The 15,788-nt window shown below is 42.5% G+C and overlaps 1 protein-coding gene across 1 annotated transcript in view; it reads left to right on the forward strand.

The window, feature by feature from the left end:
• Positions 1 to 15,788, forward strand: part of LOC135717613 (transcription factor GATA-3-like) — a 645,192-nt gene that overhangs the window by 80,610 nt on the left and 548,794 nt on the right. The window contains exon 2 of the mRNA XM_065239738.1: positions 2,783 to 3,342. Within this exon, the coding sequence (XP_065095810.1) occupies positions 3,132 to 3,342 (211 nt within the window). The 5' untranslated portion in view covers positions 2,783 to 3,131. The remainder of the gene's footprint in view (positions 1 to 2,782; positions 3,343 to 15,788) is intronic.

Consider the following 15,788-nt stretch of genomic DNA (forward strand, 5'->3'; position numbering starts at 1 on the left):
ACTCTGTGATCAATTTCAGTTCGAAGTTCCACGACAAGTTTAGCAACTATCGGTGCGAAAGCCGAAAACGTAAATTCACAATCGTGATAGCAACGACCGGTGCGTAAACAAGTTGCTAACTAAAATAGCAATGGCTAAAGTTGTCAAACTAGCAACCCGAATAGCAACGCATATTGTGGGGTATTTGACAGTTTTTCTTGAACCGATGGCCTCCATCTTGGATTCCAAAATTACGTCTGGCATCGATTTCCGGCCTCTTCACGTCGTTCCCTTTCCGAAAATACCCATATTGTAGCGTATTTGACAGTTTTTCTTGAACGGATGGCCGCCATCTTGGATTTCTAAATTTCCAGCCTCTACACGTCGTTTCCTTTCCGAAAATACCCATATTGTAGGATATTTGACAGTTTTTCTTGAATCGATGACCTTGGATTTTAAAATGGCGTCCGAAATCGATTTACAGCCTCTCTACACGTCATCCTTATTCCGTTTCGTGTCCTCAAATTGCCCATCAACATCCTATATGGACAAGCTTTTCAGAAATAACATATTAAGGAAGTTCATGTGCACACTAGCGCCGCGTAGTGAGAGAGTTCTTAATAATATGACCACCATCCGAAAGGACTTGGTGACCTGAACAACTTTGCTGAAGACAGCAACGTTCTATATAGCCAGGTTATCGAGATACAGTTTATATAGAAAGGTCACATGCACACTAAAGGGTGTCCACGATGAAATTGCCACACTATGAAATTGCTCTAACTTTTTAACTGTTGGGTAGAATTTAATGAAAATTTGGGTGGATTTAGTTCATAGTGCATTATTTACATCCTGCAAGTTTTAAAGTCCTGTGATCAAAACTCGCGGAAATGGAGTCGAAAGAACAGCTCGTGCGTGATAAAATCTTGCGCATTCATCACGAGAACAAGGATCTCTCGCATCGTTCCATCGCTAAAACGTTGGGAATCGTGAATTCCACGGTGTCGCGAGTGATTAAGCGGTTCGAGGAACGGTTGACCACCGATCGGAAGCCCAGAAGTGAAGGAAAAAGTATTCCGTACAACACCAAAAATCACAACCGCGTAGTTGGGGCCTTCAACCAAAATCCGAACGCCTCCGTTAGGGATGTGGCTAAGACGCTGCACCTAAGCCGAAGTTTTGTCCAGAAGGCCAAAACTAAGGCTGGGCTTCGAACGTTCAAGGTACAAAAGGCCCCTAATCGCGACGAGAAGCAGAACAAGTCCGCCAAAACCCGTGCCAGGAAGTTGTACCTCAACATGCTGACAAAAGTTGAATGCTGCATCATGGACGACGAAACATATGTGAAGGCCGACTTCAAACAGATCCCCGGCAACCTGTTTTTCACGGCCAAGGATAAGTTCAGCGTTCCGGAGCATGTCCGCACTCAGAAGATGTCCAAATTTGCGAAGAAATTCCTGGTTTGGTAAGCCATCTGCACGTGCGGGAAGCGGAGTGCACCTTTCGTGACCCAGGACACGATGAACGGACAGGTGTACATAAAAGAGTGCCTCCAGAAGCGGCTGCTTCGTCTCCTGAAGGCCCACAACGTCCCAACAATCTTCTGGCCGGATTTGGCCTCATGCCACTACTCCAAGGACGTGCTGAAGTGGTATGCGGACAAAAAGGTCAATTTCGTGCCGAAAATGTTCAACCCTCCCAACACTCCGGAGCTCCGCCCCATCGAGAAGTACTGGGCGATTATGAAGCAGCACCTTCTTAAACGACCTAAGGTAGTGAAGACAGTCGAGGAACTGAAGAAAGTATGGGTTTACATGCAAAAAACGGTTGATTCACAGGTTGTGCAGAATCTTATGGCCGGGGTTAAGGCCAAGGTGCGGGCATTTGCGTATGAACTGTAAATAAAATACGAGTAAAATGGTAAAATGAATTTTAATAGTTATTTCTCAATCCCTGAAAATTTGATGGCAATCGGATGAAAACTCGAATTTTGCGAATCAATTTTGTGTGTGGCAATTTAATCGTGGTTACTCTTTAGAACTGCGTAGTGAGAGAGTTATGAACTAATATGGCCACCATTCGAAAGGACCTGGTCATTTGAACAAGTTTGCTCAAGACCGTAACTTTCTATATGGCCAGAATCACGAAATATCCTATGTTGGACTTATGATCCATATATTATAGCGCCCGTCATAAGTAACATACAAGTGAAGCGCCTCTAGCGGCGTAGTTTCCAATTAAACCTGAATCCAATGACACAGGCTTGTTGGTCTATCCCAGTACAACAACTCGAAGACAGTATAGCTCTATATATTGAAACAAATGAGATAATCCACCACAGTCCCTATTAGTGAAAATCCCATAAGCTGTGGGTATCCTTATTTGCGGTTCCTTATTCACGCCCCCGTTACTCTGGCAATAAGGATTCCTGACTGTATCTGTTCTTGTTTCACTGGAATACTGTTGATTACATTTGATCACCGTGTCCAAACAGGGTCCATTTATAAGCGCATTTTCGACGAAAATGACCCGGAGATTAAAAACCACATCTGCTTCAGACAGTTGAAATAGAAAACTGGAATTACATAAATCAGAGAGAGAAAAAATCGTAAATTTCTTATCCGAAAGCGTGTAAACCGTGCAAATCTCCAGTAGCGTAAACCTTCTTTTGAGCCAGCTCACGATGTCGGTTAAAAATGAACCGCAAACACTTTTTTCCCCATCTCATAGACAAGGTCACAATCATCTCCCGTAGCAATCTTCGATCTCGCCTCACTTCTGTCTTATTTTCTCTATTTCACAGATTGCAACCGTCTGATTCTGTCAGCGGCGTCGTCAAATTGACCATCATCAAGCCGTGGAAGACTACATGCAGTGTGCGGTTTTTGCCCAACTGGACGTCTAATTAGTGCCAGACTTTCTTCAGTCATGGAAAATTGCCGAAAAGGTGAAAACGAATTGATGAAGGTGCAAAAAATGGGTTTTTCTGAGTTAAGTAAAACTGAATTCGGGTTTCAATAACGCGATCGCGAGTGAAACGGATTGTTATACGCACTAAGTGATTGAACCACAACGGGCAGTGAATTGATTTTCGTGTAGTGTAATTTTTCGAAATAGTCGGCAAAGTGTTATTATAAACCTAGATCAGCACCATGGATATGACATCGGCAGCGGAGGCACGTAGCTGGTACGACAACCAGCGTCTCGGTGGCTCTCCCGGGACATCGGCTGCCGTTCTGGGACACCAATCGGCAGCAGCAGCGGCAGCCGCAGCCGCCATGGATCCTTCGGAAATGAATCCGTTCTATCCGCTCGAGAATGGTTCGCATCGGCGGTACTACCCCAGCAGCTATGGACCACACGGTAAGTGCTGTCGGAATAAGGGAGGGAAGGGGCGCATTTCCTGCTAACAAGTTTTCTCAGGTGACCACTTTGTGGCGGTGGAATCTGGTTGTTTTCCAGCATTCATCATTTTTTCAATTACATAAAGAAATAATTATCGATAATTACCGACTCGAGTGCCGCATCCAATGATGGCCACGATGCGTAGCGGTGGGGAGGAACGGATGGAGACGGACAGGGTGCATCACTTTTCCCATCGTTGCACTTGCACTGCGATAGCAACTGCTAGTCGAGACGGGCGGGCGGGAGCCGTTGTCGAGGGTTGTAACTGGGAAGGAAAAACAATTGAGATTTTCATCAAGAACGCGCAGCAAGATAGCAATTAGCATAAGCAACGCGCCCTCCGATGATGTTGTTGATGATGATGATGATAATGATGATGATGTTGATGGCACGACGTTGGTGACGACGATGCAGCACCGTCTTCTTCATTCGTGAAATAAACTGCACATGCACTAAGAATAATGCATTTTTTGTGTGTTCTTAGTGCATTGTTCTGGAGCCTCTAAGTGCATCAGGGGTGTAGTTGAAGGAAAAAAAAAGTGAACGAACGACGCCATCGGAGTAGGTAAATTTAATTACTTTATCATTGAAGGGTTGAAAAGCTGATGATACTGACAATGCACGGAAGGGAAACTCGCTGTGTGTGAAAATAAGTGCTGCTTTGTTGAGCAGAGGAAACGAATCGACCATAAATCATATAAAACACCCTTTGCGTAACTGGGGAATCAAGTGTAAATACTTAATAATTAGAATGCAGATTTTGTTGGGAGGAAGTTGCGTGGCATTTAGCTATCATCTGGTTGAATCATTTATCCAGTGAAGATAGTAGCAAGTGTTGACATTTTCACGATTATGATCCAAAGCTTGCTCACTAGCAACACAAACTAGATATTCATGACTTGAAGTGCACGACGAAAATTATTGTTTATGAGTAGTTTAAGCCTTTTTATACAAGCTTTGAGGATTTCAGCTCCATTATACTTTGAACAATGTTTCTTAATACTGAAGTAAACAAAATAAGGCACTGAATACTGACGAACAACTCGACTACAATCTATTAACAGGTAGTTAGAGGATCTAGGAAAAGGTGCCCAAATATGCCATTGGAATAATTATTTATCTCCATCGCCGTTGTATCAACCGGTGGAAACAAACGATTTTAAATTGGCTCACTACTTGATTAGCCTATTGGTCCCAAGCAAATCGATTAACGTACCAAATTCTAGTCGAAATTCTAGTACTACACTTTGTTTGTTTTGATTCGCTATGAACGTTTGACAGAGAAAATGGGGGGTTCGTGGATTTTCCTATGTTTCGAGGGGTGCATCGATTAGCTTGGGACCGAAGAGAGTATCAGAGCTGAGCCAAAAAGTTGAGTACGTTTCTTCGGGACCTTCTGGTCTTAGAGTTACCTCTATGGTTGTATTGCTTTTTTCGACTAGTGTATTGACCCTAACTTAGGTATAATATTTAGCCTTCAATTACGTTTTATGCCGTATCTTATGTAATAAAGGCTGACTAAATGTAAATTGGTAAGCCCCTTGCGCGCCACTAGCACGCCTCTAATGTTGAGAATCGAAAATCTTTGACAGTGGTTTATTTACACTCCTATAAAGAACAACTGGTGCAAGTTGGATCAAAGTAGTCGATCGCGATCAGAAATAACGTCAAAATCCGGAAGTGGTCCAGTTCCAGGCTAAAGTGCTGAAGATGCCGAAAACAACAGTTTGTCGAGTGCTCAAACTCTACAAGGAAACCCTGAGTGTGGAAAGGAATCAGCGGACCTACGAAAAAACTGGAACCAGGGATCGTCAGCTACGCTCAAGGTGTTGAGGTGCGTTGAAGAAAAACCCCGGTCTTTCGAACCGAGATGTGGCCAGAAAATACAACGCTAACTCTGAAACAGTGCGGAACATCCTTGCCAGAGAAAGATACAAGTCGTACAAAGCCAGTAAACATCCGAACCGGCACACGAAGCAGAATTTCGTGGCCAAAAAGCGTGCAAGGCTCTTGTACGACCGTGTTTTGACGAAACACAAGGGCTGAACTTTGATCGATGACGAATCATATGTCAAACTCGATTTTAAGCAGCTTCCCGGTCAAAAGTTTTACATCGTGACTGGACGTGGGGATGTGCCGGGAAGATTCAAGTTCGTGTTTGTCTTAAGTTCGCGAAGAAGGCCATGATTTGGCAAGCGATTTGAAGTTGTGGCCTGAAAACGCAACCATTCGTCACATCCTCGTCGATGCCATCCCAGATGCCTGAAAAAGCGTGTAATGCCGTTCATCCGCAAGCATAGGGTCAAAGTCATCTTTTGGCCCAATGTCCAGCTGCCACTACTTCAAGGTGGTTCTGGAGTGGTATGCTGCCAACAAGATTGATTTTGTCCCGGAGTTTCGACCAATCGAAAAATACTGACCAATTTCAACGCAGCGACTTCGACAAAGCGGCGGGGAAGTCAAGGACATCCAGCAAATGCGGGTCCACCCCAAACGACGTCCGTGGCTAGACCAGAGGTCAGGGGAACCCTTAGACTAGCCCTTCTGGCCCGTCAGTAACAGGTGGTATTTATTTAGCGTGGTGTGCGGCGAATTGTGTTCATTTTGTGTGTCCTACAAACAAGCTGTTTGGCGTTACCGGCACTTGCGCGAATCGGAAAGGGTAACGGCTGAATAAACAGCGGCCTCGTTAGTGGTTATGCTGTACTAGGGGCTTGAACTCACCATGCGCATGGGAATTTAGTGAACATGCATGTTACTTACAGCTTGACTCGCTACTTTCGTGGAGGGATTGGCAGTTGCTCGATGACGTGTACCACATGCGGTTACTCCTACGGACTCCGAAACGGTGCTATTGCGAACTGTACATAGTCGATGTCGTTTTCCAACGATGCCTGAAACGTTGATTCGTGGTCTTCTACCTAGCCAGGGTACGGCCGTCACGGTCACCGTCGACGGGAAAATGCGGAAAGTGGTTGCCGCTGAAGATAGAGGTTACCGGTTCGAAACCAGTGGTGCTGCTCACTCTGCCTAGGGCGCGGGAAAACTTTTTTGCTACCCTTTTCCGGCCTTGGTATCACCGGGTGTCCTTCGAAGCTGGAAAATGGGGTCGAAAGCGGTCGCTGACTGATGTGGGTGGTGTGACAGGTTTTGCAACGTGTCACAAATCTGTCAACGAGAAAATGCCATTGCGTGGCATTCGTTTTCTGCACACTGAACACACTTATGCACAATAAATTACCATACTTCTAAACACATTCACACACTCATAACCACCGAACTGAAACACTAAGCATTGACTAGCTTTATAAAACGAACGAACTAATCGAGGGAATTTAGAAAGAGAATCTAGATTAACAAACTAAAGGAATTTTTACGTTTTCTAACATCACCTGTTATTTCACACCACGGCGCGGTAGCTAACTTAAACGCTGTCTAGACTGAGCAGTTATAACATGTTATAAGGGTTGTCAAATAATTGCAACACAGAAATCACCATCAATATAGCGCTATAGCATGTTATAACTCTGCAGTCTGAACGTACAATTGGACCGCCCTCGCCTCTTCCACAGACCAGAACGAAGTGAAAGAGTCAAATCTAAAGATCCTCAGATTAGGCGCAAGAATTGTAATCTTCGTCGTTGGAAATTACGTAAATTAACGAAGTTCAAAAAATCGCCTTCACGCATACTAGTTTTCTTCTTCTTCTAAATACAATGGAAAGCATTCCCTTTCCCTCAAGTGAACGCGTATGCCAATTAACTACCCACCTGAAGTGCATGAAAGGATGGGACGGGTCAACAAATCCTGAAAGCATTTGTTTACGCGTGGTGTGCCTAGACTCTACGTATGACTATCGAATTACGCAGAACTCATTTACCATCTAATGAACATTTGGGCGAGTGAACTGTTTGAGAACGCTTCATGCGTAAAATCTAAACAATTCGATGGAGTTTCAAACATTTCAATTCATGTACAACTTTTTTATATTTTTTTTATTTTAAATACATGGCAACTGCCACAAACTTCCTTTAAATTCTTTTAATTTAAATACTCAGATCTTCCTGAAGATTCTCGCCTTTTTTCTGATATTAATGAAAATATCATAAAGTTATCAAGACTTTCCTAATGTTCTTGGAACTTCATTTAAGTTCCTGAAATTTATTTGTCCTTCGCGGGACTATTTACTGCGTTGAAGTTTTTTGGACTTAGTTTTTGAAAAATCTGCAACTATTAGGTATCAAGTTAATTGAACGGACCTAAAGTTTTCAGAATTTACCTGAAATTTTTGGAACTTGCCTCAAGTTGCCATGATTCTCAGGATGCTCGTGGAATTTCCATAACATTCTCAGATCTATCCCGAAGTTCTCCAAACTTTTCTGAAAATTTATTAACTTAGCAAGTAATTGCATCTAAGTTTAATGATCATTTTGTACGAAATAAAACAGCCAGTTAATAGTAGTTGTAGATTTGAAGTTTTTCACCCAATTACATTAGATGAACTTAGAGCTATTTGTTTTTCATAAGGTTAATCGGCTGAAGTAGATAATGTTAATGCTAGAGTTATTCAAGATCGCTTTCATGTCATTGGCCACATCTTGCTGGACCTTATTAATGAATCATTACAAACTGGACATGTGCCACAAATTTGGAAGGATTCCTTAGTGGTCCCTATTCAAAAAGTTGCTGGAACGATTAAAGCCGAAGAGTTTCGTCCCATCAACATGTTGCACACATTAGAGAAAATGTTAGAACTTGTTGTTAAAGGCCAGCTGTTGGAGTATTACAATTTTAATAGTTTGTTGATACCAGAACAATCGGGATATCGGGAAAGTCATTCTTGTGAAACGCGCTTAAACGCGCTTTTGAAACAATTTCTAGGCCCTTATTGTTAAGATCAATCAAGCGCTTTGGAATCACGAGTACTGCATATAAATGGTTTGAAAGCTTTTTGTCTGACAGAAGTCAACGGACTGTTTTTAATGATTCTGTTTCCAGTCCCGTGGGGAACAACCTTGGAGTGCCCCAGGGAAGTGTATTAGGGCCCCTTTTATTTATTATGTATATTAATGACTTGCGACGTGTTTTACGGTTTTGCGACATTAATCTTTTTGCAGATGATACTGTGTTATTCATTGCAGCTAAGGATTTAGAAGTTGCCGTCTCACACTTGAATGAAGATTTGCAGTATCTAAGTAGATGGTTGAAGTGTAAGCAGTTAAAATTGAATACAAGTAAAACTAAATTTATGGTGATTTCGCGGAATCGATTAAATGAGAACGTCTCTGTTGTAATTGATGATGAGACTATTGATCGCGTTCAGGAGATTAAATATCTTGGCGTGATTATTGATGACAAACTGAAGTTTAACTCTCACATTGACAATATCATCAAGAAAATTGCCAAGAAGTATGAAATTCTATGTCGACTGAAAAGCGATTTAACTGTTGCCAGTAAAATACAGCTATACAAATCAATCATCTCTCCTCATCTAGACTTTTGTCCATCCATTTTATTTCTGTCCAATGAAACACAAATATCGAGATTACAGCGCTTGCAGAGTAAAATAATGCGTTTGATTTTGAGATGTTATAGATTCACTTCCTCAACTTTGATGCTAGACGCCTTATAATGGTTGTCGGTGAAGCAAAGAATTGTGTATTTGACTATGGTGTTCATTTTTAAAGTAGTTAACGGTTTGCTGCCTCGATATTTGTGTGATCGAATTGAAAGAGGAAGTGACTTTCATAGATATAATACTAGAAACGCGGTTGAAATAAGAACACCACATTTCTTGACTTACGCTTCACAAAATTCATTATATTATAAAGGAATAAATGTTTTCAATTCGATGCCTAGACATATCAAACGTTCAGCAACACTTACAGAATTTACAAGACACTGCATTTCACACGTTGAAACTGTCGTTGGAACAGTTATCCAGTGATTTTTTTATGAATTGACAAATTATGTATCTTGACGGAATTATCACTTACGGATTATTTTGTATGGATAGCTGTCATAACGACTTTGTTTTTAAATAATTATTGTAGCACTGCAAAAATTATTTTTGATCGCCACGATGGTGATGATAAATTTTTAATATTTGATTTAATAGTAGTAGATTTAATAAGAAGAATTCAAAGGCTTGAGCCTCACGTGCGTATTGCGGATATAGAGGACTGAATTTAACATTTTATTAAAAAGAATGTAGTTTTGAAGCTTATTTGGAAAATACCTTGAGTGAGTAGTAAGTTTTCTGGCATAAAGGGTGATACGGTCAAAATTTGGTCAATATCAAGAAATACGTCAATTCTTTCAATTTTGCATTTAAAAAACCTGAACACCCCTCATTTTGAAGGTGTGTGTGTGTGTAGAATGTTGCTCCTATTTTGATTTTGGAATTCACTCTTCAGTTGTCAAAATGCCGTCCAAGCAAGAAGAGCAGCGTATCAAAATTTTGCTCGAGCGTCGCGAAAATCCGAGCTACTCGCACGCAAAGTTGGCAAAATCGCTTAAAGTTGCCAAATCAACCGTTACAAATGTAATTAAAGTGTTTGGGGAACGTTTGTCGACAGCCAGGAAGTCTGGTTCGGGGGGAAATCGAAAACCGGAAGCCGCTGAGACGACAAAGAGAGTTGTCGGTAGTTTCAAGCGAAACCCTAACCTCTCTCTCCGAGATGCCGCAAATAAGCTGGGTGTATCGTCTACAACCGTGCATCGAGCCAAAAAACGAGCCGGACTATCGACTTACAAGAAGGTAGTGACTCCAAATCGCGATGATAAACAAAATACGACGGCCAAAGCGCGATCCCGGAGGCTGTACACGACGATGCTGACGAAGTTTGACTGCGTGGTAATGGACGACGAAACCTACGTCAAAGCCGACTACAAGCAGCTTCCGGGACAGGAGTTTTATACGGCAAAAGGAAGGGGAAAGGTAGCAGATGTTTTCAAGCACATGAAACTGTCAAAGTTAGTAAAGAAATATCTGGTTTGGCAAGCCATCTGTACCTGTGGCTTGAAAAGCAGCATTTTCATAGCTTCCGGGACTGTCAACCAAGAAATTTACGTGAAAGAGTGTTTGAATAAACGTCTGCTGCCTTTCCTGAAGAAACACGGTTGTTCCGTACTGTTTTGGCCGGATTTGGCATCTTGCCATTACGGTAAAAAGGCCATGGAGTGGTACGCCGCCAACAACGTGCAGGTGGTTCCCAAGGACAAGAACCCTCCCAACACGCCAGAGCTCCGCCCAATTGAGAAATACTGGGCTATTGTCAAGCGGAACCTAAAGAAGACCAAAAAAACTGCTAAGGGCGAGCAGCAGTTCAAGGCAAACTGGCTTTCTGCGGCGAAGAAGGTGGACAAGGTGGCTGTACAAAATCTGATGGCAGGGGTCAAGCGTAAGGCCCGGCAATTCGGATTTGGAAAAGCGGAAGCCTAACTGAATATTTTTCCTGAATTTTATACTAATTGAACTTGAAAAAGAAATTTAATTTGATTTTTTAAATAAACGATTTCACCGATTTACACGCGTTTTCCCTTGACCAAATTTTGACCGTATCACCTTTTATGTTGGGGGTTCGTGAGCATTCCTGACATTGCTGAAAATTTTGATAGGATCAGATTGCGGGGTTGCTAGCGTAATAGGATGCTTTGTTGATTGTTCATTAACTCTTGATTGCTTGTAACACTTATGAATATTTTAGGTGGACAAAAAGACGCACTAAGCTGTGGACGCCTGAGCTTTTCCAGATTTATATCGCTGTGAAACAACTGTAAACTCTTGAGGATGTGTAACTGTAACCAGTTCAATTTTGTTTGCTAACCTGGTTAAAATGTCATATGGGTCATTCCAGCTTAAGTGGGCACAGAATTTAAAAAAGTTGTGCTTGATGTCACCGATTTGATCCAAACTTGGTCAAAACGCTTATTTCGGCATTCTGAACAAATGCCTTTTTTGATTTTGCTCTAAAGTGCCTAGATCCTTCTGGGCTACAACACTGGATTTTCGAGAATTTTAAAAATTTAATCTTTCAGAAGAGATTAATCTACAACCATATAAGCTATTCGTGATCTTAGAACGTCAATTTGAAGGTTTTTAATGTAGATACTTATAGATGTACCCACATTTTGTTTTTGGTGTAGTAACTACACGCTTCTGCAGATGTTGAGTTTAGTTTGAACAACGCTGATCAGTGCCCTCCTGGAACTAGTGGAGCAACAAATAATGGAAATTCTGTGTTGCCCACCTCTTGCTTCAAGTTCACGGATCCTCTGGGTAATCGACCTGATTTTGTAATAAAGGCAGACAATAATGCCAGTTTTGGTAAAAATAGTAACTCGCAGAAAAAGAAATGACCGGAACAAGTATCAAATTTATACAAGAAAACCTTCATCATGCAAAGGCAGCTTCCGCAATTCTACGTAATACATTCATCAAAGGCAAACTGGACGTAGCGCGTCTTCAAGAGCCTTGAACATATAACAGTAGGATTTTAGGAATGCCTACACAATCGTGTAAGTTAATCTATGACAATACTCAGCTTGTACCAAGAGCTGCAATTCTTGTGAACAGTAATGCTAAAATTACATCCATTACAGAATTTATCAACAGAGACATTGCTGCAATTTCGTTAGAGGTGCCAACTACGAAAGGAAAAAACGGAGATTTTCATTGCATCCGCTTATTTTCCTGGCGACGTTGATGATGTACCTCCTCTTGATGTTGCAGCCTTTGTCTCATACTGCAGAAGGCAAAATAAAGCCTTTATCATCGGATGTGATGCCAACGCCCATCATACGATATGGAGTAGTTCGGGGATCAACAAAAGGGGTGAGTCACTTTTTGATTTCATTTCTCAACGAAATATTGCAACATTCACAACACTTTGCAGTCCAACAATCTCAGATCGTTTAGTAAATTGGCATGTATCGGATGAAATTTCTTTATCTGATAATATGCAAATTATGTTTGAATTCACGGTCAATAATGTATTAAAGGAAACTTACAGAGATCCTCGTAAAACAAATTGGGAGCTATACAGCTTCAGTCTTCAGAGTCAAAATGAGCCTATTTTACAGGATTCTGATTCAATTTCTAAGCTAGAAAAAGCTGCTAATTGCTTAATAAGCAATATAAATCAGGTTTATAATATTAGTTGCCCTGCAAAGGTGCGCACGACTAACAGAAATGTGCCATGGTGGAATGAAAGATTAGAAAAACTAAGGAAAAGGGCTAGGAAACTATTTAATTCTGCCAAATGCACAGCAAACTGGTCTCAGTATATAAGCACTCCTGAAACTGCAAGGCTTCATAAAGTTCTCTCAAAGGACCATTCTAACGGCCTGGGAGCTCTTAAAAAAGCTGATGGCTCTTTTACTATAAATGCAACAGAAACTTTGGAAATGATGATGCATTCTCATTTTCCAGGGTCTAGTCCTACTACTGACTGCATACAAGATACAGCTCTAAGATGTGAAGAACAAAATGGTACTACTAGAATGAATAACTCTTGTGAACTAGTAGTGTTCAACAAGGAGGCTGTCAATCTAGCAAACATTATATTTACAGACTCTAGAATTGAATGGGCAATAGACTCTTTCAGCCCATTCAAATCCCCAGGTGTAGATGGAATTTTTCCAGCACATTTTTTTTTTTTTTTTTTATATATATCTTTATTAAGGAGACTTTCAGCCGTTGGCTGGCTCGTCTCCAAATACCCCAGAGGGGGGTATTCCTAGGGGAAAAGGGGGTTTACAGAGTTTTTAGAATGTACAGAGTTTTGGTTTTTGAAACTTATGTTTCCTGCCTCAGCTAGCTGTCAAATTTTCATTTCAAAGGCTGTCTAAAGGACCCCGGTAGAGCCCCACCGGCAGAGGCTGCCAGGTGAACCTGGCAGCTGCTACCGGCAGGGGTTGCCGGGCCTGCTATCAAAATAGTATTTTTCGTGTTATAGTGACTAAATTCAGGACCCCGGTAGAGCCCCACCGGCAGAAACTGCCAGGTGACCCTGGCAGCCGCTGCCGGCAGGGTTGCAGGGTCTGCTATCAATATCGTATTTTAAATATTTTTGTAGATTCCTGCTTCCTTCGTAAAGCAGATGAGTTGGATTTCCGCTACCGGGTCGTTTTGGAGGACGTCTCGAATGTTGTCGGCCAGACCGTACAACTCCCGTGATCCGTGGAAACACGGGCAGTTGATAAGGATGTGCTCAACCGTCATCGTTGTTCGGCACGCGTCGCATCTCCTCCGGAAGCCTCCACCGCTGCTGCTTCCCATGTTGTGAGTAATCCGGGTGTGACCGGTTCGAAGTCTGGAGAGTATTCTCTGTTCCACGTAACTTTTGGTGTCCGTCCATGGGGCCGTTTCCCCTTTGACCTTTCTAATGAAAAGCTCTTGGTTGCTGTTCCATTCGTTGCCCCACGCTGACCTGATGGTAGATTTTATCCAGACTTTCAGGTCTTGTCTGGGGACCGACTTGTGGGCAAGACGGCCGCTTCGTCCGGTGGCCGCGAGGTGGTCGGCTTCAATGTTACCGGCGATTCCACAGTGGCCCGGTATCCACATGAAGGTGGTGCCGGGTTGTGTGTGCTTCTGGATGGCCTGAATCCACGGGTGGCGTGCAGTGGAAGATTCCAATGCAGCCAGAGCGCTGGCGGAGTCCGTGAGTATGCATAGAGGGGAGGAGGATGGTAGGGAGGCCGCGTAATGTAGGGCTGCTGCTTCTGCTGAGAAGACCGAGCATTGGTCCGGGAGTTTCCAGAAATGGGATGTTCGGCCATCAGTTACTCCAAAACCTACTCGGCCCCTAGCCTTCGATCCGTCGGTGTATCGGAGTTGGTGGTTATGGTACATCGTTCTCAGTCGCTCGGTGAGGCAGGTTCTTATTTCCGCCGAGTTGTCCCCTGCTCTGAATCGGTTGGCCATGGTTCTATCTGATCGGATGGGGGAGGCATCCCACTCCCTGGCTCCGACCCAGTGGAGTTTAGACACCGGAGGGAGCTCCTGGTGGGCGGTCTCTTGGAGAATTCGTTTCCCCTCCGAGAGGAGATAGAAATCTCCGTCTCCGCTGAGTTGCTCGTCGAGTCCCACGGCTCTCGTACAAACCGACTCCGCAATGAAAAACCGGAACGGTAGTGTTCCGGTCTCAATGCATGCGGCGTCGGCTGGTGTTGATGGCAGTAGACCGGCTGCAATCCGAGTAGCCTGGTTGTATATCGGTGCAAGACGGGAGATGATGGAGTCGCTGGACACGCATAGAAGTTCGATTCCATATGTCAGTCGGCTGTGGACGATGGATCTGGCGGTGTTCATCACAATACCTCGGTTGTTCACCTTGTGTGGACCGGATAGGGAGCGAAGGATGTTTAGTCTTGTTCGACAGTTGGCCTTGACCTCGTTGAGGTGGGGGCCTTCCAGCACATATCCAAAAGGGAAAATTTTTAATAATTCCTATTTTAATCAAGCTCTTCAAATCGAGCTTTCTTCTAGGGTACATACCAAAAATATGGAGGCAAGTCCGGGTGGTGTTCATACCTAAGGCAAACAAAAAAGACAAAACTTCACCGAAATCATTTAGACCAATAAGTCTTTCATCAATATTTTTGAAATTAATAGAAAAACTTATAGATGAATATGTCAAATAAGATGTTTTTCATGGTAACCCACTATGTAGAGCCCAATTCGCCTATCAGTCAGGCAAATCCACCATAACAGCTCTTCATATGCTAGTTACTAAAATAGAAAAAAACCTTCACAGCAAAGGAAATCCTATTAGCAGCGTTTCTGGATATTGAAGGTGCATTTGACAATGCGTCTTTTTCGTCAATGATAAACGCCATGAGAAATCGTGGCTTTAATGAAAACATAATTAAATGGATTGTGGAGATGCTATCCAAAAGAGAAATATCAGCTAATCTTGGAGATGCACTAGTAAAAGTAACAGCTGTAAAAGGCTGTCCTCAAGGAGGAGTTCTTTCTCCACTTCTGTGGTCTCTGGTAGTTGTATTTGATAGAATGCAAAAAGCATTAAAATTCACACTATCATGGTGCACACAAGAAGGACTGAACATAAATCCTACGAATCCTTTACCAAAAGACGTAGAGTCTCAACCACTGATCTTAAACTAGGAGATGTTAAATTATCACTGTCGTCAGAAGTTAAGTATTTGGGAGTAATCCTAGACAGTAAACTCTGCTGGAACAGACATATGAAACAACAAATAGAGAAAAACAACAAATGCTTTTTGGGTCTGTAAAAGATCATTTGGTAAAAAATGGGGTCTAAAATCAAAGATGATACATTGGATCTACTCGGCTATTGTTAAACCCAGAATCAATTATGCATCACTAATTTGGTGGCCGAAAACCAGACAACAAACGGCACAAGTTAAATTGAACA

The sequence above is a fragment of the Ochlerotatus camptorhynchus genome, unplaced genomic scaffold (genome assembly GCF_037179485.1).
Source record: "Ochlerotatus camptorhynchus isolate MF236.1 unplaced genomic scaffold, CSIRO-AGI_Acam_v1.1 ptg000062l, whole genome shotgun sequence".
NCBI classification, from domain to species: domain Eukaryota; kingdom Metazoa; phylum Arthropoda; class Insecta; order Diptera; family Culicidae; genus Ochlerotatus; species Ochlerotatus camptorhynchus.